The sequence below is a fragment of the Stomoxys calcitrans genome, chromosome 4 (genome assembly GCF_963082655.1).
Source record: "Stomoxys calcitrans chromosome 4, idStoCalc2.1, whole genome shotgun sequence".
NCBI classification, from domain to species: domain Eukaryota; kingdom Metazoa; phylum Arthropoda; class Insecta; order Diptera; family Muscidae; genus Stomoxys; species Stomoxys calcitrans.
Genome location: NC_081555.1, coordinates 3,308,744 through 3,336,232, shown reverse-complemented (window position 1 = coordinate 3,336,232; position 27,489 = coordinate 3,308,744). Strand labels below are relative to the sequence as shown.

The 27,489-nt window shown below is 38.5% G+C and overlaps 2 protein-coding genes and 1 long non-coding RNA gene across 6 annotated transcripts in view; 1 reads left to right on the top strand and 2 right to left on the bottom strand.

Moving 5' to 3' along the window:
* Positions 1 to 1,653: 1,653 nt before the first annotated feature.
* Positions 1,654 to 11,954, bottom strand: LOC106092829 (gustatory receptor 23a). 4 transcript variants are annotated; one of them, XM_059366955.1, is made up of 4 exons: positions 11,790 to 11,954; positions 7,961 to 8,963; positions 2,575 to 2,736; positions 1,654 to 2,507 (listed from the first exon to the last, which is right to left on the bottom strand). In XM_059366955.1, exons 2-4 carry the CDS (start codon positions 8,867 to 8,869, stop codon positions 2,274 to 2,276), a joined length of 1,305 nt encoding a protein of 434 aa, XP_059222938.1. In that variant the 5' UTR covers positions 8,870 to 8,963; positions 11,790 to 11,954; the 3' UTR covers positions 1,654 to 2,273. The 4 variants fall into 4 exon arrangements, with proteins under 4 accessions (XP_059222938.1, XP_059222939.1, XP_059222940.1 ...); XM_059366956.1 differs by having other exon boundaries at positions 11,847 to 11,954; XM_059366957.1 differs by lacking the exon at positions 11,790 to 11,954 and having other exon boundaries at positions 7,961 to 8,988.
* Positions 6,743 to 27,489, top strand: part of LOC131996848 (uncharacterized) — a 334,069-nt gene continuing 313,322 nt past the window's right edge. The window contains exon 1 of the long non-coding RNA XR_009398040.1: positions 6,743 to 6,967. This is a non-coding gene — a long non-coding RNA (uncharacterized LOC131996848). The remainder of the gene's footprint in view (positions 6,968 to 27,489) is intronic.
* On the bottom strand, positions 13,755 to 26,373 carry LOC106092810 (putative gustatory receptor 2a). Its single transcript, XM_013259739.2, has 5 exons — positions 25,571 to 26,373; positions 14,498 to 15,167; positions 14,286 to 14,354; positions 14,116 to 14,205; positions 13,755 to 14,051 (listed from the first exon to the last, which is right to left on the bottom strand). Exons 1-5 carry the CDS (start codon positions 25,942 to 25,944, stop codon positions 13,983 to 13,985), a joined length of 1,272 nt encoding a protein of 423 aa, XP_013115193.1. The 5' UTR covers positions 25,945 to 26,373; the 3' UTR covers positions 13,755 to 13,982.

Genomic DNA, 27,489 nt, shown 5'->3' with positions numbered 1-27,489 from the left:
CGGTATTTAGTATGTAACTCCACCTTAATTCTCGTATCCGTAGTCGACTTATCGAGTTTTGCATTTCTTGGATTATGGCATCCGTTATCGATTAATTCTATTCGATACTTCTTATAGAAATGCGCGAGTTTTTGCCCGCATCAATTTACCTATCGGGTAATAACAAATTTTGTCTACTTTCAAGAAACTAAACCAAAAATAGGACATGGAAGTATTTATTTCATAAAATAAAACAATAATTCTAATATTTTCACATTTTTGGTCTTTTAAATTGGACAAAAATTAATTAAGCCAAACCAAAAGTTGTATAATTTAACCACTAATTTTAAGGCAGCAAGATGTTAGCTGTGTTCGGGAACTGAAAAATTTGTGCAAATTTTTGCGAGACCAAACACCAAGAAAATAGCAATTATCGGCTTCTTTAGTGTTTTGATTGAATCTGCCACATCGGGAAGCTATGATGAAACCAACACCGTTCCTTTGAATTATTTAAGGAGGGAATATTGAGTGGGTCTAGCTGGGCAGTTAAACTATTGACGCAGAGTGGGATTAGAAAAAATGAATGCAAATTAGTCTGCCAAGTGTGATCGGATACAGATATCTTCAATAATAACAAAGTGTCTGTAGCCGCCACATGACCAAATAGAAAGCTTCTTTAGCCTCTCATCAGTGGTTGTAGCAATTTGTCTAGCTACAATATCCAGAAGCATAAGATGGTTAGTCCAAGGTTTCTTTGTCAGCACAACAAGTGTACTTTTGTATACGGTGATGGAATGTAAAGCAGTTGTAGTCCTATGCAGCCTTCGAAATGCATGCTAATGCTCGACGAATGGAAATTGTCCAACTAGAAGAGCGGGAGGAGTAGTCCCTCATGCGTCTTGGCTAATGATGAGAGAAAGGAGATCGGTCTGTACGACTCCCCCTTGCTCGTGTCCTTTTCAGGTCTCAGTAGCGGGATCTGACTGCCCATCTTTCAAACACTGTAATAGTGTTCGGATAAGCTGAGGACAGTTGTAAGGTACTAGACTCCAGGCAGATCCAGATTATTCAGCATCAGTGTAGAGATTTTGTTTGGGACCAGGGACTTGGCGCCTCGAATTACATTCATAGCTTGGTGCACGGTTGTTTTAGCAGTGTGTTGTACACTGAGGCGGCAGCCCTTGCCGATGAGAGACTCCATCGGGCCAATGCGGTTCGTACAACCTGCTGTCATGGGATTGCACGGTAATTTGTGATGGCTGTCCAGCATGTCATATCCGGCACGGATATGACGAATAGCTCCCCTTTCTACCCTTTTCACTCTCGGGTCTATAAATTTACGTTTATCTAAGGGAAATACCTCAAAAGCATCGCAAGCAGTTTTTATTAAAAAAATGTTTTCCAAGCAAGCAAATAAAGAACCAACAAAACAATGATCCCCTGTTTTTGTGCAAATTTTCACTGGAAGTTGTTCGCGTTCTTTTGCTTGCAAATTTTTTAAAGAGAGTAAAATGGTTCTTACGAAAGTACGCAAACAGACCTATTTTTTTCAAAGAAAAGATTCTAACTTTATCCAATTGTACTTCGGCTGTTGTGCTTGCCAGAAAAAACAAACATCAAACATGTATCGTTGGTTGTGCCACAAGCGACGTAATCCACATATTTTTTTCTCTCTTTTCCTCTTTTACATAAAACAACAATTTATAGTGTAAAATGAGTAACATATCGTTAAAAACATTGCACTTGCATATTGTTTAAAAAGTGTTTTGTTTTTTACGTAGTTATAACTTTTTTACCAAATACCATATGCTTTGTTTACCTTTGAAATAGCAAAAAATGCTCGGCGAATCGATTTATTCTTCCCCGAAATCGATAACTTTCGTAAGTCATGATCAATTTGAAATTATGGAACGGAAATTATCTTCGAACGAAAACTCGCTTGATAACGGAAGCGAGAATTAGGACCCAGGTGAGTGATATTGATCATTCAAACTGCCTCAATAGATCGATTTACTGTTCTATTAATGAACTTGTTAAGAAGCAAACCCACATTCACTGTTTCTAAAGAACTAATACATAATTGTTACTTATTGGTTGTTATCTATTTGATAACACAGACAAATTTATAAAATTTTGGTATTAAAGAAAATGCTAAAATTTCTCGGATGCATACATTTTGGAACAAGCAAGTGCTATTAGTATATCTGCATATCATATATAGGTGTCTATTAGAACTTTAACAATTTTGTGATGCTCAAAGGTTTTTCTTTTTTATAAATAACATCTAAATTGGCTTAATTTTTTATATTGGCCAAAACTGTATGATTTACGGCCCTGGCGATATCGTTTAAATTGTCTGCTACTGTGGGATATTTGTCGTTGAAACCCGTAACATTTTGTAATGCAATTATTGCCATGGATGTGGTAGTTTCCAACATTTTAGCCTCATGTATGCGTTGACGATTATTTTTCTCCGTAAACATGAATTGAATGAGAATGACCAAATAGGTGACAATAGCAGCAACCATCTGCAAAAGAGAAATATTTCATATCCAAGATGAGAGAAAAGCTGCAACATACAACACATGTACTTACGCTGCCCAATAGACCCAAATTTAAGGTAAAAAACTCCTTGGCTGTTATAATAAAACGTTGGTGTAGCGTTTGAATCGAGAACTCGCTCACCAAATCATTGTAACGCTTATTGCCCAAAGGTTGTTTGACCAATTTCGAAATGAAACATCCTATATAGCGGCTCTGTAAAGATTTGAACAAAGAAAAGAAGAAACCATCACAGAAAGGTGTTTTTCCAGCGCTTCATTTACCTCGTAATCGGCCTTGTCACAGTACCAACACATAAAGGACAATAGCATAAAGGCCAACAATGCAAAACAACCATTTTGTAGCAGGACATAATAGTTGCGATTAACATCCAAGAGGGCCACAAGTATCCAAAATGTGTTGCAAACAAAATCAATGAAGTAAACTGCAGTAAGTGTTAGCAGAGACCAGCCATAGGCTGCATTGATTAGACATATTGTTGCATATAGCTCATTATAGGCGGTTTTATAAATTCCAATATGACCTTCATCCTCTTGTTCCTGCCTGGGAGAGTAAACTTTGATGATTTTTTCCTCCCCCACGATTACGTTGCCGAAAATCCTCTCAAGATTTCGTTCCCCAATTTCGTTGATAAGCTCACGCATTCTTTGGGCATGATAATTGATGTGTATTATAGCAATTAGGAATTCAAATGTTTTAAATTGAAGTGCCAGAAAACTTTGCAAAGAATACAAATAGAGGCTGCCAGCATTTGATTCGACATTAAATGTTGTCCATATAATGAGACCGTGAGCAAAGATCAACATGCTAATAAATATCCAGATAAAGGCAACCACTCTATTGTTTAAGCTTTTCCACCAACTAGAGAGGGACACTATGAAGTTGTCTTCCATCGTCTTCTCCAAATAAACAAATTTTTCAAACAAGGGTATGCGATATTTACGCATCTTCCATGATTCCATAAGCACGGCCAAATGACCCACTACATGAGCCATAAACAGTATGCTGCTGATCAAGCTATTAAGACCACTTTCGTTTTGTATAAAATATTGACTTATAGCCTCATAACTCATTCCGATAATTGCAATGACCCACAATATGATGAACATTTCATAGATCATACAGATTTTAGTGATAGGTATTAAGGCAAAGATGGCCTGTATAAAATATGACAACAACATAGTTGTTTTGTAAAGCGCACCTTCGGAGCGCATGACTTTGCTGACAACTTTGCGAAGGAACATTGTGATGTATACTCTAGTAGATACTGATTGAAAAAGGCCAAATATTGTTGTAATACATTTATGAATTTAGCTTCATCATTGGATATAAAAGCCCAGACAATCCATCAAATACAATAATACCTTAAGATGTTGCTGATTGATACAACAGCAAGATATAGGGAAGGCAGTCTTAAATCCGGATGACAAAAGCAATTGTTGCAAACAATGATGCATATACGTTTTTGATTGCTTTTCCTTAAAAGAGTAAAGTAAATAGAATTTGAATACAATAGGCTTTCCGCTCCCGTCGCAATGACGATAGCGTTTAAAGGAATGAAGCTATAAGCTTGAAATTTGGTTATAAAAAGGCGCCAAAAGTTCGCCTTGTCATATCGAGTATCATAGGCACTTAGTATTTAAGCAAGTACCGTTGCCGGCCGGCCTTTCACTTAGACTCTACACTTCATACGGCTGATTGTCCGGGCATTCAACTATCCGCAACTTGTGGACGCTTCTGATAGCTTTCAGCTGAATTTCTCATGACAACGATGAATACCATATAAATAGAAGTTCCAGCATGTGTGATGCTCATAGTTTTCTTGTTAATGTAGATGGGGTGGGTAAATGAACCATAACAGTTGATGTTGGGATATAGTTAGATATAAAGAGAGTTAAGTTAAATAATGTAAAATTTTAGCATTTTCGTAATTTCTCAACTGGAATACTTGATAACTGATCTAGTGCCCATTCCAAAACCGATAGTTAACCTTTATCGTCTTTCATTTGTTACTGTTGTAGCCACTTGTACTTGTATCAATGGCATTATCGATATTTAACTTTTTGACTGAATATCGATTGATATTTTCAGATGGATACTATCGCAAAAGTTAAATCTTTTGCAAAACTAAACAAAAATAAGCAATCCGACACTGGGTTTTTCTTTTAAGATACCTGGCGTCTATAGAGGGCGCAATTTTCATTCGATTAGGCCAACATTTGGTCAACGATTTCTCTCATGACTTCCAACTGACTTTATTAACCTTGTTTTTATTTGGTCTATGCAATGATATTGCTTCTATATAAATCGATCTCCTGATTTTAATTTCTCATTTTCGTTTGAAATTAGGTGCTAAGAAATCGATACTATGGATATTTATTATAAAACTATAGAAAATATCGAATGTTGCGATTGTCTTTAGTTTGCCAGCTCTACTGCGATCCCGGCCAATAACCGATTGCTGAAATTATGTTATCGTTATCAAAGACCTGTAATCGGGAGCTAATATGTGACGGTAATCTGAAAGATTTCATTTAGTCGTCGGTGTTGTTTCTGGAACAAACATGGTGAATTGTGAGTATTTGATAAAAGTTAGTCATGTTTTAAACTCCACTATTTGATAAACTCTGGCCAAATTTTGAATATTAGTCTGTGTCTGCCTTCGGAATAGGTTATTTACTGTGTGTTATTTTAGTCCTATCACGTGCGAGTTAGATGTTCTGTATAAAATGTCAATGCAAAGTTGTACTGGTAAGTTATCGATAACATGCAATAACAGATAATAAGAAATGATTAATCGTGATTTCCACTATATAGTACTAATATAAAGCATAACCTCTGAGCGCCGAACGTTTATAATCAAAAGAAGGCCGATTGGGCCGGCTTCAGAGAGTACCCCAATCGCCGCTTCAGTGAACTGACACCCCTCTCAAATGTGGTAGTTTCCGCTAGGAAATTCCGAGATATCATTAACGCAGCAGCCGCACGCTTTATTCCTGGCGGTCGAATACCCCAAGTGCGACCCAATTTCCCGGCGCAGGTAGCGGGGTCGTTGTACATATCCCATTAACCCCAGAATCAGCGAGCTGGATCTGGAAATTAACAGGGTAGTCAACGAACATAAGCGGAATGTGTGGCTGAAAAACATTGAGCAATGTAACTTAGGTATCGGGACGAAAGAACCTCAGTCACTTTTGGCGACGTAACTGTGGCTGATCCGAAGAGGTGCGCCAGGTTGTTCAACCGTCATTTTAATGTCCATGACAGGGCTACGAGGAGAGATGAGGAGACATAGATCCTACCAGTGCAAAGACATAACTACATGCTGTCTAAGCAATTCCTTTGAGGGCTGTTATCGCAGAGACCATTCATTCTTGTAAATGGGTATCCTCTACCCAGAAGCCTTAAGGTCGATCTACATTATCAAGAGCGTGTGGTCCAGCGCTACAAGGGAGAACCCCTAGATAAAGAGGCGTATCAGCGGGCCGACACAACATTTATGCAGACACGGTGGCAGATGCGTTGAATAGCTATCGGCTGAATGTGGTACTTGGAGAACGACTGCCTCCCATTGCACCTGAAGAAATTGACCTCCCCCGGTAAACCAGGATAGTTCTAGCTCAATTATGATGCGGCAGATGCAGCCGCCTAAATTCCTACAGAGCGAGGATTGATGCCGACGTGCAAGATGTACGTCCCACTGCTACAACAACAAGAATTGTAAATTTTGCCCATGAACATTTCACTAAGGAACAGGGGTAAACTTCTCACATATCAATGAGTGCAGTCCGATTCAAGTTTAAACTCAATGATAAGGGGCCTTCTTTTTATAGCCGAGTCCGAACGGCTTGACGCAGTGCGACACCTATTTGAAGAGAAGTACCTCACACAAATGTTGCCAGCATTAGGAGGGGAAAACCAACGCTGAAATTTTTTCTGTTGGTCTCGCCAGGATTCGAACCCAGGCGTTCAGCGTCATAGGCGGACATGCTAACCTCTGCACTACGGTGGCCTCCAACAACAACAACTATGTGTGCATTAACGAAATTCAAATTCAAAGTTTGAATGTGCAACACAGGGTTGTTTTCAAAACACTCCATCTACCATCGTCTGTAATCGATAACTTTTTGTTATTTATTTATTTGATCGCCGTGGAGTTGGCGCTTTTGACGTGCCAAATTGTTTATCTCCCCTTTTGGGGTTGGGCTGCCGCAACTTTAAAATACGAACAAACAATTTCTGATCGCCGGTTTTTCTTCTGTTGCAAGCAAAAGTGATAAAAAAGGATTTTTCGCGGAAAATATACATTTAAAAGTTTGTGTTTTTTAAAAAAGTGTTTGTGAACTGATTGTTGGTATTAGAAAAAGTGTATAAACCGTGAAAATAGTGTTTTGAAAAGATCTATGCCCGCAATGGCGGCAATAAGGTAAGCTACATTTTCTCTGGCTTTATTAAGATAGAAATTGTGGATATTTTTGCGCATTAAACCTGGTATTGAAAGCAGCAAACATTATTACTAGTCAATGCCAAAGATTATTAGATAAAAATAGTTGATTTATTGTTTAAGGATACAATAGCCCTTAAAATGATTTCAATGCCAAGTGCAAGTGACGTCACGAATTGTGTGTCTTTGGCACGGACATGATTTCATAAAAATGAATTTAATTTTTCACTCAGACCATTGTCGGGGCTGAAATGTTGGTACATATTAATATCATGATTGCAAGTAATACAATTATGAGCACCGTTCGATCCCCCTGTAGTAGGCATTAAGTTCTGGGATAAATCCAGGGTAATTTCTGGCTTAGGATTGGTCTCCCTCCACACATCTGCTGTTACAACAACAACAGAAGAGAATTCACAATAACGAAAATTCACAATTTTTTACCTATTTTTTTTTATGATAAATGTATTATTGTTTCTGTAACAATATGGAGAAATGTTTCAAGTGAATCTCATTTTAAGTTTTTTGTCTTGAACGTTTGATAAAGACAATAACTAATTTGAATTTGAAATGGTTAAATTATTAAAATGGTATTGACCCATTCCTAGTTTCATTTCTGGCCTAGTATTGGTCGCCGTCCTCAAATCTGCTATTACAACAACAACAAAAAGGAAGCCACAATAATAGAAATACATAATTTTCTCACCTAATTTTTTTATGACAAATGTATTATTGTTTCTGTAACAATATGGAGAAATGTTTCAAGTGGATCTCATTGCAGACCTCCATCACCTAGTTTGAGAGATGAGTGCATTTTAAGTTTTTTGTAATGGAATGCTTGATTAGGACAATAACTAATTTGAATTTGGAATGGTTAAATTATTGATATGGTACTGAGACTAAATAACATATAAAGTTTATTTCTGTATAAATTTTCTTTTCCCATATATTCACGTCACTGTTTGATATACTCACATTGTTTTCACTGCTGTCCGTATAGTAGAACAGTGCCATTACTAAACTTGCCAGCGACATAGAGGTAGCTCCATTAAACACATACTTGTGGAACACCTGTCTCTTGTAGATGGCCGTAAATGTCCAATAACAATTGCAGACAATATCAAAAAATGAAGTCATAAACAACAATAATATGGATAAACCATAGCAATCATTGACTACTTTGTATATTTCCCATATCCTTAGGTAGATCAAACGTTTATAGTTCAAATTCAGATACTCCTCCGGTTCATATGGTTGCCATATTTTAGTTTCATACAACGATTTGGGTGCATTTTTCTTAGTTGATCTCCACAACATCTTCTTGAAAACATCCACTCTACCATTAAGCTTCATTATAGTCACGATGATTTGTATATAACGTAATCTCAAACTGATACTTATCGGAAATGTGTACCAAAAGACCGGTTGAATTTTCGAAATGGCATTTATCCAAATCTTGAGAGACTCGCACAGTATTTGAATACCCCAAAGCAATAACAATGGCCGCACAAACAAATACTGGCTGTCGTTCTTGGACGATTTTATTTTATTCATCTCCCATTTTTGTTCCAAAAGATAGTCGATTTGATTTTCAAGTTGGTTGTATGTTTTCTCATAGCGCTTTTTAAAAATGGATTCCAATAAAATGAGAATATTCACACTGCCATTGAATACAAAAGAAGCAGTGCCAACCAGACCACCTACTGAAGTATCTCCGCCACTCAGGCGACGATAGAACATCAAAAAGACAGCGGTCACCAGCCATATGAACTGAGCCAAACGTATGAAAATAGTTATCAAAGGCACACTCTTAAAGTGTCCTAGACCAGTTATGATAATACCAAATTTTAAAATTTGTGTTGCACCGTTCACTATTGGAATCATTGCGTTTAGGGGTGAAATGTTAGCAGCTACTGATAGATAAAGTGAACATTGAGATGGTCACAAATGCCAATAATGGAGTTATTCATCGTGTTAGCTGAATCAATTAAAGAAAAATATACAAATCATGTTCATTCATTTAGAAGGAAAATTTTATTTTCAATGAATTGATAAGTTTATGTACTTCACGTTAATGTATCCTCAAGGTTGATGCGAATGTCAACAAATATCTTTCAAACAGATCGGCTGTGTGTAGGAAAATAAGCTAATTACTTCCCCAGACAATTTTTTTTAATAAAAATCTACTCTCCCAACATTTGCTAAGAAAATTAGACCTTTACTTGGATTTCGAATTTCAGGAAACTAGAAAAAAGCCCAAAACATTTAGAAGAACTTTTTGTGTGAAAACTGCAATTATGTGGCTTGTAAGGGAACTACAATATATCAATTACAACAGGTTGTGGATCGATTTGGATTATACATGTAGATTTTTGAAGTAAAAGTAAAACTAGCAAGAATATTGGAAGCCATAACAGAAGTCACCATGCAAATTTCAGCCAAATCGAATAATAATAATTACGCCCTCTAAGGTCTCAAGGAGTCAATTCCAAAAAATCAATTTGTATTGCAGCTAAATCTAAACATGGAACGATTTGGCTCATTTATAATCCCAACCTCTCAGGTTTTTTCCTTCGAAATAGGGCATATGAAAGATTATTTGTTTGTTTGTTCTACCATTTCTAGTAACAAAATTAAAAATTCGGGATAAATGTGCCAGTATTTCATGGATTCATAGATATATGGTTTTGTGTTAAGTTAGATCTAACTGAATGGGTGAATAGGTAAACTGTGTTGAGTTGGTAACTAGTTTCCGTCGCGACACTGTCCAACATGTTAGCGTATTGAGAGGACTGCATATGCCGAATCGTAGTTGGTCCAAGGCTACTTTGATTTGTCATAGGAGACTAAATTTTGATTTAAACTGATGATACGGAGGGCAGTTGATCGCCAAGAATAACAATCACCTCAATCGGTTCAACGTAGAACACACTGCAAAACAGCACAAACACAACTTATTAGTTCCCGGCACGGGGTAACTATGAGCAGTAAACAGGTTGAAACCCTGAGCTCCGATTTGTGTGGAGTTCATCGTCTTTACGAGAAGCTCAGCTTTGTACTACCAGACGAGTCCAAAGGTTGCAGATGCTTTGTATACGAATTTACTGCAACTGCAGTTGCAAACAATCAGCTATATCGAACCCGGCAGGGGATAGCTGTGAGCGCCACATAGGCTGGGACAATGAGGTTCGATCTGTGTGGTATTCAGTGCTGCCACGAGAAGCTTAGCTGCTAGCTAACGGATGCGTCCACAGAGTGCGGATAGTGGACTGCTCCATACAGAGTAGCTGCAACGGCAGTTGCGGACAATTAGCGGTGTCGAGCGAAGAGTCTCAGCGCTTTTATAGAATGCTTATGATGCTCGATATGATAAAGTGGGTTATTCACGCCTTTAAATAACCAATGGCCAACCTTTTCCGCCGCGATCGCTCCTTTGGACCGGAACGAGCTTGCTCATCTACAGGAGCTTGAGGATCGCCACTTCCACATGAAAATGCGGCTACAACAACAACAAAAACATTAGCTATATCGATTGAAGGGTCTCTGTGAGGGGCCGAGAGTTACCGGGTCTTGCTAAAATATCGAGTGCTGTGATATGTAATGTGACAGGCGATTTATTGGCGCCTTTAATGCCCGGCACGGAATAACATGAGCTTCACACAGGCTGGAACTTTTAATTTCAATATGTGTGGTGTTCTTCGCTATCACGAGAAGCTTAGCTGGGAGCTACCGGGCTCGTCCGCAGGTTGTGGATAGTAGAATGCTCCATACGGAATAGCTGCAACTGCAGTCGCGGACAATCGGCAGTATAGAGTGGAGAATCTCAGCGAGAAGCCGGTTGGCACCGGCTCTAGCTTAATTGCTGAGTGTCTATGATGCTCAATGCGACATGCGAGATATTGACTTCTTTAAAAACCAATGGCTATCACGTTCCCGCGGCGATCTATGGTATAGACCGGAAAGTGCTTGCTCGCCTATAAGAGCTTGATGAAGATAGCCACCTCCATATGCAAATGTGGCTACGACAACAAGAACAACAACTCGGTAGTTCTTTTCCGCTCCTTCGGTTTGGTATTCGTTTCTATCTTGACACTCCGCTTGATCTAAAGGCTCCCTATGTAACGTTGAACTCTCTCTGGTACTGTACAGCATAGATCATTGTTCTAATATTAGGGGTGGTCTAAGAGGGAGATAAGGAGTCAGCATGTCGCAGCTCGTGACAATTGGGATGGCTACCGCCGCGTTGATATTGCACAGCATAGATGCTTGTTCTACTGATAGAGTTGGTCAGCGTGAGAGATAAGACGACTGCCTGTCGCAGTTCGTAAAGCAAAATTTTTGCTGTTCTCCGTCTTACTCCACGAAGCTAACTCAAAACGTGAATTCACAATGACTTTACATAGTTTACCACTAATCGTCCAATTGTAATGCAAGTGGTCAAGTTTTGTTCTTTTTAGAAATTTAAGGACAAGATAGGTGATGATGATTTTTTTCCTCTTGACACTTTTAGTAGCCAATTTTTCTGCCATAGAGTCTTATATTTAACTGTCGTCCTACTTTCGCTATCCTTGTCCAGTAATAGATCTTTTTAAATCCCGTTTACTGATCTCCCCTCCGTTAATCTGAAGCTACAACTACAACAAATCACTGAAGCAAGCTTGTTACATGACATCTAACGCAGAAGTCATTAACGGCAGGCTGACATCTGCGTTTGATTTGTAGCCAAGGACTGCAGAGGAGAGATCAGTCCTTTGCTACCAATAACCCTGAGTCAACATCGCTTCGCAGGAAGATTCTTACATACATTCATTCATATTTTCCCATGAGCATTCCATTAAGGAATGTGGTATACTTCTCTCACATAAAAGAGGGCAGTCAAGCGATAATAATTTTGATTCTTTGGTACTTTTTTGATACTTTTTAATCATTGAAAGTACCACGGTACCGCCGCGAGTCATTTGGTACTTTTTCGACGATAACCATATTTTATTGTATTTATATTTTATTACATGTTTACGAAAACTTAAGAAAGAAGAGTTTTATTCTATAATTGACACTGACATTTCCTATCGCAAATATGCCCAATGAAAATTCCGTTAAAGATTAGCGTGAATATATCTCTCATATCAATGAGTGCTGTCCAATACTAGTTTAAAATCAATGATAGGGACCTCGTTTATATTGCCGAATTCGAATGGCTTTCTGCAGACCGACATCACTTTATTAGATAAGTTTACACAGCTGATTACCTATGGTAATTACCTTACAAGTGTCGTCAGCACTAGGTGGGGATAACCACTAGTGAAGTTTGTTTCGATGTTCTTGTCGGAATTTGAACCAAAGCGTTCAGCGTCAAAGGTGGATATCCTTACCTCTGAGCTACGGCGTTCCTATATGCGAAATGTATCTCTCATTGCCTAAGTATTTCTTAGATATCATTAGAGATATAAACCTGACATTTCATTAGAGGATAGATGATTGAACATCAGAGATGAAGATATTCCTTGCATTTCCTAACTTTTGTTTTCCAAATTAAGGGTTGGTTTGGACCTCTGTAAGCCATACCCAGTTTATTCATCGAAATCGAACGAATGAGGCTTTCATAAGGAACAGGGCAAACTTCTCACATATCAATGAGTGCAGTCCGCTTCAAGTTTAAGCTCAACGATAAGGGGCCTCCTTTTTGTAGCCGGGTCCGAACGGCGTGCGGCAGTGCGACACCTCTTTGGAGAGAAGTTTTACATGGCATAGTACCTCACAAATGTTGCTAACATTAGAAGGGGAAAACCACCGCCAAAATTTTTTCTGATGGTCTCGCCAGGATTCGAACCCAGGCGTTCAGCGCAATAGGTGGACATGCTAATCTCTGCGTTACGGTGACCTCAGTACAAACAGCTAAATTAATAAATTGAACTATGTGGCGACTAGATCGAAATGTAAAAAATATTTGAAACACTCGTAGGAGAGGTTGATAGAACTTAGTATTATATAGAAATCAGATGAAAAATACGTCCCCAAAAAGTAAAATCTGGGGTTCGGTGTACATGGATGTTACGTTGAAATACAGATCTATGGGGACTATTTTAGAAAAAAATATAGAAGTGGCTAAGCATCTCATTATTCCTTATTTAAAAGCAAGAGGTAAAATTAGAAGATTGGTCTACATAGGAGTAAAGATATAGTCCGAGTTCAGACTCGGCTACAACAAGGAAGTCCTGTATCAATGAGATAAGAACTGAAATCCGATTGCACTCATAGACATGAGAATAGTATCCCCAGTGTTTTTTTAAAGGAATTTTCGTGGCCAGTGTACAAGTATATTATACACGCGCGGATTGACCTTCCCTCAGTACTTTTTTTTAAATTATTCCCCATTGTTATGTCTTTGAACTAAATGTTTTTAGAAAAGAGCAAAAAAGGTGGTGCATTTTGGCTCCAAAAAGCACATTTTAAAATTGTTTTTAATACCATTTCGCCAACCCCATTTATCATCCCTTGTGCATACCTATTAAGTTATAGCTCAATGATTATGCCGAATACGAAGAGCGTGCCGCTTAGCGATACCACTTTAAGAGAAGTTTATGCGTGGCTAGATATCTTACAAATGCCGCCAGAATTTGTAAGGAGATAACCACCGCTGATGTTTACGTCGGTATTTGAACCCAAGCTTTCAAAGTCATAAGCGAATATGCTAACCTCTGCACCTCGGCAGCCTTCATCAGAGTCTTACATATGTACCCAAATTTCCACCATCAAAAGATATATTGAATTAATTATCTTAGAAATCGAAGGGATTTTTATTTGTTTTAGGTAAAACAGTTTTGAGCTTAAGATTTTTAGCATCATATTAAAATGTTTACATTTGTTGTACAACACACAGCATAGTTCTATTTTTGTTAAATCCTGTAATACATGTTATATGGGTGTTTTTTATATGAATTTTTAAAAGCAAACATACACATCCTCAATGCTTTCTCCAGAATATTTTTGCAAAATTTTAAGACTCCGTCTCACTTAAATGGAACTGAATAAGAATAATCAGATATGTAGTAGTGGATCCAACAATCTGAAATAAGTTTTAGTTTTTTCTTTAAAAAATTATTCGAAAACTATTGAAAAAAAAAACTTACTGTATAAAGCAGGGAACAATCAATATTAAAAAAGCCAGCAGCTGTTATTGCCATTTTTTGATGTAATAATTGCAGAGAAAACTGTTGAATCTGTAATAAATAGATGGTAATATTAATTAGGAACTCCTGGTGGAGAGATAGAGAGGATTTTGTTTTATTCGAAATCTTACCACTGAATTATGGTTATCATTCATTGTATCAATGTTGATGCGATGTAGACCCAAAGCAATACTGGTAGTCTGCAAATAGAAAAATGTAAATGTATGGCATTTTTGGTCCAGATGTTAAAAGCAGATAATATTTAAGTTTGCATTTTCCGAGGTTGAAAGAATTTTTCCTCATTCTTTTCTTAAATAATTTGTGTATTATCTTTTTCACTTACACTCTGCACCGTCCTTTCACATAAAATGGCCAAAATCAAGACATTCAACAAGTGTGGCACCGACCACACAGCACTGCCAGCTATTTGTAGAAAATCCTGTGTGGTCGCAGCAAAATTTTTAAAATTTATAAATATCCAATAGCAATTGGAGGTGATCGATATGAAATCATTTCCCAGGTTAACCAACATTGAAATGCCAAAGAATCTATTCAAAATTCCAGTCATAAGATACAAACGATTGTAGAGATCTCGGATAATGAGCAAACGTTTCATATCGGGATTTTCCACATTGTGTCGTTTATTCTGCTTCTGCAATGATAATTCCAGCAAAGTGAAAGTCGAATGGGCTACAGACTTGACAGGTTCCATGGTTTTGTAAAAGATGTCATTTTTCACTGTATCTACGGGGGTTACATCTGGTTTTATCAGGTTTATCTCATTCAATACCAAGATTAATTTGTCAAATCTCCTTTTGATCATTTGTACGGCAGTGAACATTTGAAAGTATCTCAGGCCACAGATAAGCAAAGGCATCATGTAGAATATCCAATAGGTATAGAAACTCTCTTTTTCCGTGGATATCATGTGGGTGGTCAAAATAAAACCTTCGGAAACTATGTAAACGCATAGCATTAGTACCCCTCTAGTGATGGTTAGTCGACGGAATTTTCTGTAAAATAAAAAAGCAGAGAAAAATTAATTTCATTAAGTTTTAAGCTTTTTACAACTTGGGTGTTGTTAGATTTTAAGGAAAATCAATTTAGTTTCAGTTAAGCGCCCACATGCAAACGCAGTGCAAATTTGGTTATGAATATTCCATTAAGGAACAGGGCCAAACTTCTCGCACATCAATGAGTGCTGTCCGATTCAAGTTTAAGCTCAATGATAAGGAGCCTACTTTTCATAGCCGAGTCCGAATGGCGTGCCGTGAAGCAACACTTCTTTGTGGAGAAGTTTTCACATGGATGCTTGGTATAGTACAGTAAATCACAAATGCCGCCATCATTAGGAGGGGATAACCACCGCTAGGCAGGATTCGAACCCTGGCGTTCAGCATCCTAACCAACTTTAAATTCCATGATTATGGTTTTTTGTCAATTAGCACAAATGTTAATATGTGGAAAAAATATGTTTTGGGACGTCAATTTGAAAAAACGAGGAAGATTTAAATCGGATCTCTCCGCAACATAGACGACTCCGGACAGTGACTTGCGTACCTATACTCGGAATGTCCGAACTCTTTATAGAGAAGGTGAAGTATAAACAGTGGCGGATGTGTTGGGAAAGTGCGGGGCAGATGCGATGGCTCGGAAAAGGCGTCACAACAACACGGAGAGGTGACACCCTATACTATAGCTGCCATGAAACGAGGCATAAATTTGGCTGTGGATTTGTGGTTTCTGGTGGGTGACAGACTAGCCCCAATCCGCATAACGGCCAATTCTTCAAACTCCGGCTTGTTTGCGCCCATGCCCCGACAGAAGTCAAGGACGAACAGACCAAGTATATTTTTTTTTGAGCGCCTGAAAAGGGAATATGGCCGCTGTCCCGTCCTTGATATTAAAATCGTTCTGGAATATTTTTATGCAAAAATAGGGAAGAAGGATATCTTTGTCCCAATAATTTGAAAATATAGCCTACACGAAGAAACTTTCGATAATGGATTGACTACTACAACAAACTAAATTTCCCATAAACATTCCACTAAGGAACAGGGGATACTTCTCTCACATCAATTAGGGCAGTTCGATTAAAGTTTAAGCTCAATGATAAGGGGCTTCCTTATATATGCCGAGTCCGAACGGCGTGCCGTATACCAATACCACCTGGTAGAGTACTTGTAATATGGCAGGATACTTTACAAATGCAGCCAGCACTAGTAAGGGGATAACTACCAATGAAAATTTATTCTGGTCTTCACAACTGGATTCGAACTCAGGCGTTCAGCATCATAATGATGCTAACCTCTGCGTCACGGTGGCCTCCAATGAATCGAGGCTAATAAAATTCACCGCGTCAAAATAAGATGGTAGTTAGCAGCACCAGATTGCAACACAGAAGGATTTACCCTGCCGCATTGCGGCCACGCGATCAACACACGTGAAACCAAATAGATCATGCTGTGATAGATGAAGGGCATTCAACACGTACGATCGATCCGAGTGGCGCACATCGATTCCGATCATTAATTTGCAGCAAAGGTTCGCACCCGTTTTAGTGTGGCGAGAAACGTACGATCCGACACTGCACGGATGCTGGACGTCGGAAAGCTGCGAATACAATAGGTGGCAATGGCATACTCCACTCGTCTGACCCAATTGCTTGAAGAAAGCACTACCTCCCCAGATAGTATGGAAAGAGCCCCAACATCCGTACTTGGGTACCAAAAGCTTTCCCCTAACAAGCCACGAGCAGTAGTTTCAAAAAGTAGCTGAACCCAAGTCGGTTGAAACATGTCAGGCGAAGCAGAGATATCGGGAGAAAACGAGGGAGGATAAACGTCTGCTCCGCAAGAAGAAAAAGGGTGTGAAAAAGAGTGTTAGTGAATCGAGATGTTTAGGAGCTGAAATGTATGAAATTCCACCAAAGAATTAAACATCAAACTGATGGCGTTGATACAAGCACATCCATCTGGTAACAGATACAGATAGTGTGCTGAGGATATAGGAGGACCACTTTTCCCCAGCTGCTGTTATCCGATGATAGTGGCGTATACCACACAACCAATCCATGTTGATGATACAGAATGTGTACCACCTAGTAAGAAGCAGTAACCCGTCTGAAAAACAATAAGGTAGCAGGAGCCGATGAGCTGCCGGCTGAACTGTTTAAGAACATAGGCAACACGCTGATAAGGCGTATGCTTCAGCTCGTCTGCGCAATCTGGCTAGAAGGACGCATATCCAATGATTGTAATCACAGCGTACTGTGTCCCGTACACAAGAAAGAGGACAAGACAGTATGTTCCAACTACAGACGAATTAGTCTTCTCCCCATCGCATACAAGATACTCTCGAGAGTACTTTGTGAAAGATTAAAATCTAAATTCATTGATATTATTGGGCTCTATCAATGCGGTTTTAGATCTGGTAAATCCACCATAGGCCAGATACTGCGCCAAATCTTCGAAAAGTCCTGAGAAGGACGGGTAAACTCTTGCCATCGTTTCATTGACTAAAAAGCTGCTTTCGACAGCCGTATACGTTCAAGGTACGTATTTCAATACATGTTTGCGTTTAGTATTTGTGTGTTCAATACCAAATGAGATTTGAGACAGGGACACAACCCATGATGTGACCTCTTTAACATCTTGCTGGAAAGGATTATGCAAGATAGAGGTAAATGGAGATAAGATAAAATGGATCGTATCGACTCCCACTGTAACTTTTAGTTCAGTCGGGCCGAATCTTGGGAACCCACCACCATGGATCCTGCTAAAAATCTATACAAAATAAATTTAGTTAAAGGGCATAATTTATTCTACATACCAAACTTCTCCCAATCCAGCAAAAATTGAATCTTCTAGGAACCGAACAAGGATGATGGAGAGACCAGTTTACATGGGAGCTATATCAGGTTATAGATTGATTGTGTTGGAAGTCGTAACAGAACACCGCATGAAAAATTTCAGCGGAATCGGACAAAAACTGCGGCTTGTAAGGACTCAAGAAGTCAAATCGGGAGATCGGTTTATATGGGATCTATATCAGGTTAAAGACCGATTCGAACCGTACTTGGCACAGTTGTTGGAAGTAGGAACAGAACACCGCATGCAAAATGTCAGCCGAATCGGACAAATATTGCGGCTTCTAAGGACTCAAGAAGTCAAATCGGGAGATCGGTTTATATGGGAGCTATATCAGGTTATAATCCGATTTGGACCGTACTTGACACAGTTGTTGGAAATCGAAGAATAGCAAAATAACACTATATGCCGAATTTCAGCCAAATCGGACAAAAATTGCGGCTTGTAAGGGCTCAAGAAATCAAATAAAGAGATCGGGTTATATGATAGCAACATCTAAATCTGCACCGATATGGGCCATTTGCAATCCTCAACGACCTACATCAATTTTAAGTATCTGTGCAAAATTTTAAGCGACAAGCTTTACGCTTTCGACCGCTATCGTGATTTCGACAGACTGACGGACGGACATGGCTAGATCGACTCAGAACGTCGAGACGATCAAGAATATATTTACTTTATGGGGTCTTAGACGAATATTTCGAGGTATTACAAATCCCCATTCTGTGGTGGTGGGTATAACAAGTAAAACAGTGCTAAGTTCGGCCGGGCCGAACCTTATATACTCTCCACCATGGATCGCATTTGTCGAGTTTTTTGGCCGATATCTCTCTTTATAGACAAACAAAGACTAATGGATAAGAATTTGTATATCCAATCTTTTCTGAATTGACTGAAATTTTAATATATTATTTCAAATACACATAAAAAATTCAGGCAATTCAGAAAAGATTGGACCCAATTTAGAGTTTAGACCGATTCAGACCATACATGGCGCGTATGTTGGAGGTCATAGAAAAAGTCATTATACAAAATTTCTGCCAAAAAAGGATAAGAATTGCGTCCTCTAGAGGCACTTGAAGTATTATCGGGAGATCGGCACTTGTAAGTATTTCTGCAAAATTTCAAACACCTTGCTTTACTCATTCAAAAGTTTGCGTGCTTTCGGCATGTAGACGGACGGACGGCTTAATAGACTTAGAATGTCAAGACGATCAGGAATATATGTAGTTTGTTGGATGTCAGATCATTATTTCGATGAACAGTATAGTCTGCGAAGAAGGAAAACTATTTAATACGACCTAAGAAAGTTAAGTTAATACGACCAGAAAAATCAAGGCGGGAATTAATGTTAACATCAAGACATCTCATCGCATGCACAAAATTGATTAAAGAACTATTGATGTTTATGTTTATAACTTGATAAAATATTGAGCCCAATATAAATGCCTTCGTTTTGGATGTCATTCTGTAGTCAAACAATTATTGCTTCAAAAAAAGAATATGCAGTAGTAACCAATTCACTAATGGAAACACCTTGGAGAAAAAATATGACAATCGTTGGTATACAAAAATTTGATACAATTATTTACAAATCCCTGTGGCACTCCACAAGAAACTGGCATTACAGTACACTCATTATTACTAAAAACCCAAAGTGTCTACGACCTCTTAAATAAGAAGAAACAAGTCTGCAAGCCGCACCCGAAAAACCAAACAAACATTCCAGTTGATTAATAACAATCATATGATTAACCATATCAAATGCCTTTGACAGATCTAAACCAAAAAGTATACCAATATGAAATCTACCCATTGTCTCCCTTGCAACATCCGTCGTATGTAAGAGATGAGTGGAGGTGCTATATCATGGTCTTAAACCACTGGTAGTCAACCATCATATTTTTATTTTAATATTGACAATATGAAAAATGCTGTCATGAATTAAATACTCTATAGCAGTGGAGCGCAAATGTACATACACTATTATTCATATATGTAAACGTTCAAAAGAACATAAGCCCATGGGCTTGGAAACTAGTACTAGCACATATCATATGCACCTCCAACTATAGGCACTGAAGTAACTCCAACAAAACCGGTGCTGCAAGTGAAAGCATATGTAGGGCATGTGGGGAAGATGATGAGACGCTGGAGCATTTCCTATGACATTGTCCGCCTTTCGCGGCTAACAGACACCGGAGGAGGAAACAATGCCAGATATGAACCAACTAAGGGGCATAGAAAACAATTTAGGGCTATGTGTTTGGGGGATCACCCCACCATCCAAAACACCCCCAAATTGGGCACATTTACCGACCATGTCAATGTGGTGCTCAAATGAAAGGAATATTGAGAATATTGGTCTGAAATAAAGTCTTTTAAGAATGGAGTTTATCTAACATCCAAACTTAAATGACATTAAACCCTCCGAGCGAATTCGTAGTCCAAAAAAAATCATATAGGATTCAGATAAAGGCACGTATATTGTTATACTGTTAGTTAAGCGATATGCATATACTTTTTTTCTAGCATGTTATTTCGCTAAAAGCTCTTTAATTGTCGAAAATGAATATTCAAAGCATAATTTTGTTCCATATAAAGTAAAAAAGGCGCAGCGGAGCGGGCCCGGGTCAACTAGTATTCTATAAAATACATAATTTTTCTTCAAGTCGTTAAATGTAAAGACGCGAACTCAGCTGATACGCTTGATGTGTCGCCTCTTCCACATAAACATGACTAAAAACTCGAAAACAAAAATGTCCCCTCAGAGAGTCTTTAATCGTATTGTAACTTTTATCTCCCTCTTCAAACAGTGGATATCGATGATGATGGTAATGGTGGAAGAATTGATAATTCAATTAAACCGAAGATACCACCATTACTATACTGTAGACCAAAATTGAGCAAATACATGAATTGTGCCGTATATATAAATGTATATTCTTCTTTTCTTAGCAAGGCCCTTAGGCCTGATCCTGAAGATTTAGCTTACTTATCGTTAGAAACATACACCCAGATTCCAATTCCCCTTAATGTAGTTTGCTAGTTTCGCAAGCTCGTCTACTCCACAATTCTCTGGGGTTTCTCTGTGGCCCGGCAACCAGAATAGGTGAATTTTGAACTTTTCGGCCATCTTGTTGAGAGATTTTCTACGGCAGTACCGATATTTAGAAAGAATTGAAAAAAGGTTAGAAAGAATTGTAAAATTTTAATTTGCAAGTGGCACAGAAAAATTTTTGCAATCCTATGGCAGCCGGTTGTATGTACCGGACTGACCCGATGAATTCCTTCATCGGCTACTACAACTACAACAACAACAGAAAAATTTTAATACCCTACATTATATATTGTTCATTAAATCAAATATCGTTTAAATTTGTTCCTTTTCTTTCTATTAAAATTAATTTGGTAAAATTATATCCTTGTTAAGGTAGTTTTAATTAAGGAGGGTGCATGCAGCCTTTTCCTCACAACTGTATATTCCATAATGTTGCAATGTGCTGTTACGGTTATTATCATATCATAGTGTTATCTACCATCTGCTCCTAAAAAAGTAAAAAATCCTATTAGAACCTAATGGACGATATATTTCGTTTTGGATTTTTCGGAACGACAACTCTGTAGATAAGCTATTCATAAACAAACAACTCACAGCTGTCACCATCATTCGTAAATGGGTAATCGCCATTGATAAAAAGTTGTACGGATGGGCTTAACTTAATTGTATGAAAAAGTGTTTCCATAGCCCTTATTTTGCTTGACTAGTTTGTTTTTGAAATGAAACCGGTCTCCGTGTAAAACCCTGATCTGTTTTCGGGCTTCAGTTGTGTATGCCTATATCGAATATCTTAAGAATTTAGGACCAACAAGAACATAATATTAAAGCAAAGAAAATGACATTTAAATTTTCTACCAAAAGTTAAGTGCAACACACTTATTGTAAAGCATACATTTGGGTTACTTTCATGAAGAGCAACGGATGAGCCATTTACTTATATTCAAAAAGTATGGACAAAATTAATAGAAAATTAAAAAAAAAGAAAAAATCTCCTGCAGAAGGTTACATTAATGAATGGATTTGGCAAAAAGTATATATACTTATCTTCATTCATTTTGTTACGAGGGCTGCTCTATAAGTTTCTGGTCTTATAATGAAAATGCAAATTTTTATCGTCAAAAATGGTTTTAATGTTTTTGAATGTATCCTCCAACAAGATTTATACACTTTTCCATGCGCTCAAAGCAATGCTCTAAACACTTTTTCCACTGCGATGAAACACCTCCAAAAAATGGATATTGGACGCACCATCACTTTCTGGCCACCAAAATTATTGACTACACATTTTTATCTTAATGTGCTGGAATAAAAAGAAGTCGTTGGGTGCCAAGTCAGAGCAGTACGAAGGATGACCCATCAATTAGACATTTTGGCCGGTCAAAAAGGCCCTGGTTTGATATGATGTGGGAGAACTCGCTTGGCAATGCGAACAATGATAAGTCGTCGCTTGTTCGTTTTTTTAATTTCTCTGGTAATTTAAGGCAAAAAAGTGTGCTTTACCACTCGGAATTGACCGTCCTACATTGCTCAAGCGGAGCAGTCGCCACATAACCAGTTTTGCCGTAGTAACAGGCGATCATTTGCTTCGAAGTGCTTCTTTCGAGAACAACTTTCGCAGGATTAAGCCCTTCTTCGAAGACCCACATGGTAAATTGTTGTTTTGTTTCGGGCTCATATGCATAGACGGGCGATTCGCCACCTGCGACGATCTTATTAACGTATTTATTTTTACGATCGCATTAATCGGCAGCATTTCTTCGCATTAATCGACATGAGCTTGAGATTGTTAAATTGCGCGAAATGCAACGAGAACAAACCTTTTTACTGACAAGATGTTAATGCAATATCGAATGTATGCTGGTGGATGAAATGCCCAAAGACGCCTCTATCTCAGAGTATGCCGCATGACGATCTTGCAATATGAGTTTACGCATGACATCAATATTGTCTGGTACCACGGCCGTTTATGGACGACCTTTACGGAATTCGACTTTGAGCGAGCGAATTCATTAAACTAGTTTTTCACAAAGCTATGAAGGCAAGACAATGAAACATCTCCTTTATCGCCATACAAAGATTTAAGTTCATCAATGCAGTATTGTCGCGATAATCCACGCCGAAAATTGTGAAAAATTGCCATAAAAAACGTTCACGAGCAGTGTTGCCGTTTTTGGTAGGTTCCTGCCAAAATTTGTAGGTTTTTATTCTCTTGGTTGGTTGGTAGGCTGATATCCGACCCATTGACATACAGATTAAGTGCGAGGTAGCCACTGCGGCTATGAGACTTAAGGCGATAGGAGAAAGGATTGAGGATGGGAGCAGCTCATACCATCGCGGTATAATCGAGGCGACGATAAGAAACCTGGAAGGAAGGGAAGAGGTTTCGGATCGGATATCTGAGATGAACCTTGAGGTCGAGTGCGAGGCACTGCTGCCAGCGGCACAGTCTTGGATTGACGAAGCCTTAGTATTGTTATCTGGAAGATCATGTTACACGGATGGATTAAAGCTAAAGGACAGAGTGGGCCTGAGGGTCAACATTGAGAACCCAGGGACTGAGACTGCCTGGCCATAATACGGTCCTGCAGGCGGAGATCCGGGCGATTACGGAATGCGTGAAGTGGTGTGGTGTTAACGCGAGCACGTCGAATGTGCACATCTTTGCCGACAGTAAAATTGCCATAAGGGCAAAAACAACCAGGAGGGTAAAGTCACGAACAGTCTTGCCGTGTAAAAAGGAGATTAACGCCTTCTCTGAGGATGGTACGATCCGCATCGTTTGGGTGCCAGGCCATAGCGGAGTTAGGGGGAACGAAAAGCAGACAATTTGGCGGTGAAGGCCACAGGACTGCCGTTAATTAACTTGATTAACCCGAAGCCCGAAGGGACTGGGCGACGAATGTGCATGCAACATTGTGGAACAGCGACACGGTCGGTAGGACGGCGTTTTTTTTAGTTTTTTTTTTTTTATTTATAGTGCAGAATAAAACCATGGATGCGAGGGGCTAATTACTGTTACCAGGGGGTCTCAATGCTTCTCTGAAATTGTTCTGAAATTTATTGATTGTTGTTGTAGCAGTGTTTTGTTCACTGAGGCGGCAACCCTTGGAGATGAAGGACTTCATCGGGTTAATCTGGTACGCACGGTCCATGTAATTCACTTAAACGTCAAATGTGGGTAGTAAGCGTATTTATGGGCTCAACCCCTTAAATCGGGACATCGCCGTATCCAAACTCGACACGGTTGTTCGTTGAAATCGGCGCAAAGCACGAATTTTATCAAGTCAAGATTTCCTATCGGGAGATCAGTGCTATATTAATACATAGGCGGTCTTTGAATTTAAGGCTGCAGAGTGATTCCAACAAACAGACAGACGGACATGGGTAGATTGTCTATGAATATAACGGCGATCCACTATGTTGAGTTGAAAATGTATAATTTAATGTGTTGCGAATAGAATGGCAAAATGTCAATTCTTTGGTGGGGTTTGGTAAATAATTTTCTTGAGTAGTAACACTGTTCACGACTTAACTCAATTTTTTTTATTATCAAATTAACCCATTAAAGCCTGGCCCTCGATACCCGTGTCCAATTTTGATGAAATTTCAAATATTCATCATTTAACGCATTTATATTAATGTTTTTACAACAGGACACTAAAATGGTTTCCAGAAATTTCACTCCTAAGAATTTTGAGAAAATTTTTGTTTGATTTGTTGAGCTATGAAAAATTGGCGAATTCTAAGTCAATTTTTCCCCGGATGTCACTGTAGCGCAGAGGTCACCATGTCCGCTTACGACGCAGAACGCCAGAGTTCGAATCCTGGCGAGAATATCAGAAAAATAATTTTCAGTGGTGGTTTTCCTCTCCTTACGCTGTCGACATTTGGGAGGTGCTATGCTCCGCATAGAAGCTATGTTAAAACTTCTCCCCAAAGAGGTGTAGCACTGCGGTACGCCGTTCGGACTCGGCTATAAAAAGCAGGTCCCCTATTATTGAGCTAAAACTTGAATCGGAAAACACTCTTTGATATGAGAAGTTTGCCCATGTTCCTTAACGAAATGTTCATGGGCAAGTTTGCATTTGCAATTTTCTCCCAAAACATGACTTTATATTACGGGAAATTTTTTTCTATCTTAGTTCCATTCGATCACTTTAGGCCATTCCAAAATACATTAGGATACTTCTTTCCTAACTCGAGCTAGAATTTTTCTAACAGCTCCATTCTTGGGTATTATTCTACCCATTCATTGTTAATTGATTAATTTATTTAAGCCACTGTAAACCGCACAAATGATGGTTGTGCGTCAAAACGTGCCGAGTACGATTATGCCAGAAATGTCAAACATAGCAATGGAAATTTCAGATTACACCTGGCAACACTTGATTTTGCCTAGGCCAGAAACTTTTATAGCAGCCCTCTTATCAAAAAATCTCATATTTTCATTTTCATTTATGACCAATTTCTGCGGGGCAACACTTACCCATTATTTACATTCACATTTAAGCGTTTTTCAAAGATTCCATCAATTTCCTTTAGTTGATCATAGAATCTCTTCTGTTCCTGTTTGCGAACTAAAGCTTCTGTAATGGACACAATATGGGAGACTCTGATCCCCACCAGCTGTATTAAGTCGACAGTTTCTCCAATTTCATGGGCATTGACCTTAATCAAAACATCATCGGCAAATAAGCCATAGAGCAGTAGAGCAGTGGATACCAATATCACCAGACAAGTATAGACCTCCAGTAATCGGCAACGTTTTAGACTCCAGGTACTGCGATCCACCAGCCACGGCGAAAGACTTCCAATTTGATAAATTATCTGTAGAATGGATACTGATTCCAAAATATCCATATTGAATTTCCGTTTAGTTAGGCACACTTATGACTTTTATACGCTCGCCAGCCGACACATGACTGAACATAGCCAAATTGTTTTGCTAATAATTTTGGCTAAATTTTGTGCAACATTTAAATTCAATTAGCCCAAGTCCAATGTTCTTATCAGCTTACAAATTATAACAGGCGGTTAAATTAACAAAGTGGAGATATGCAAAGTATTACAACAACACTGTGTTACACTCGAAAATTTTAGTCGCAGCAATAAGTCAATAACGTTGCAGGACGCGTCCAGAACTGAAAACACATTATTCAAAAGACCTATGTACCACCTGCTGTGTAGGTTTCTTTAAGAGCCACCTGCTTCGATTATGAGCTTATCAATCATACCGCGTCCCATACCATTAGTTGTAATGTCAAGTTCAATTAGTTTACTGATACAACAATTCAACAATTCTTTCTATTTTTATACGATGAGTTTTGGGGAGGCAACTAAACAAAATGATAATGACGAAATTGAAGAGGAAAGCAAAGGAAAGGAATAAGGATTTTTGCTATCATCATTCCGCACAATATTGAGTGTTGAGCAAAGTAATTCGAGAGGCTTCACGAAACAATAGGATACACAGTGTGAATACAGATAGCATTGAGAGCATATTTGAACTAAGTCACCCAAGGATAAAATGTGATGTACAAGGATATCAAATATGTAACAAGAACAAAATTAGAGTCCATCTATGAAATAAATTGGGTTCAATCGTCATACACAACTTTTTGATATACTTTGACCACTATCCAAATGTTCATTGCTAACTTTTAAAAGCTTAATTTATAGTTTCTTTATTCAAAAAACAAATGTGCACATTCAAATATGTATAACAATATTCTAGACATTTAGGTGCATTATAAAACTTATTTGTACGATAAAACTTTCTTTCTATAATTTTTCAATATCCTTCCTCTTCCTTGGGCTAAATTAGTTCACAGTTTGTGATTGATTTTTTGTATTAGAAATGTCATAACTTTTGCTAAATTGTATCAATATTATTAAATGAGTCAAAATTAGGACGCAAATCTGAAACGGAAGTAGTGAATAGTTTAGAAAACTCTACTCTCCCACCAACTTACCCCAAAAATACATTGCAAATCGAAATTAAAAAAGCGTTTGCCTGTAACCACAAAATGTTGATGTATTAATTGCAGTGAGAAGTCGTAAACAAGAGCCTTGTAGTTTCGTTGCAGATCTAGGCCAGTATAAGGTGAGTCCGCAACTGCAAGGCGACTTACCAACACCGAAGTGCGGCGACTCTGCAAAGGATAGTAGTAATTGAAAGGAACATCTTACGACATATGATGGTTTTCGCTTTACACCTACCTCTTCTTTTACTTGTTGACAGACATAACAAAATTTATATAAATTTGTGCACAGTGGTATTATAGTAGCCAGTGCAAATAGTATGCTCGTGGTGGGTAACAACTTGTCCATGACCAATAGACTCCAATAGATATGGCAGGTACAGTCCAAAAAGTAAGAAACTGTGCTGGCAAATAATGAAGTCTG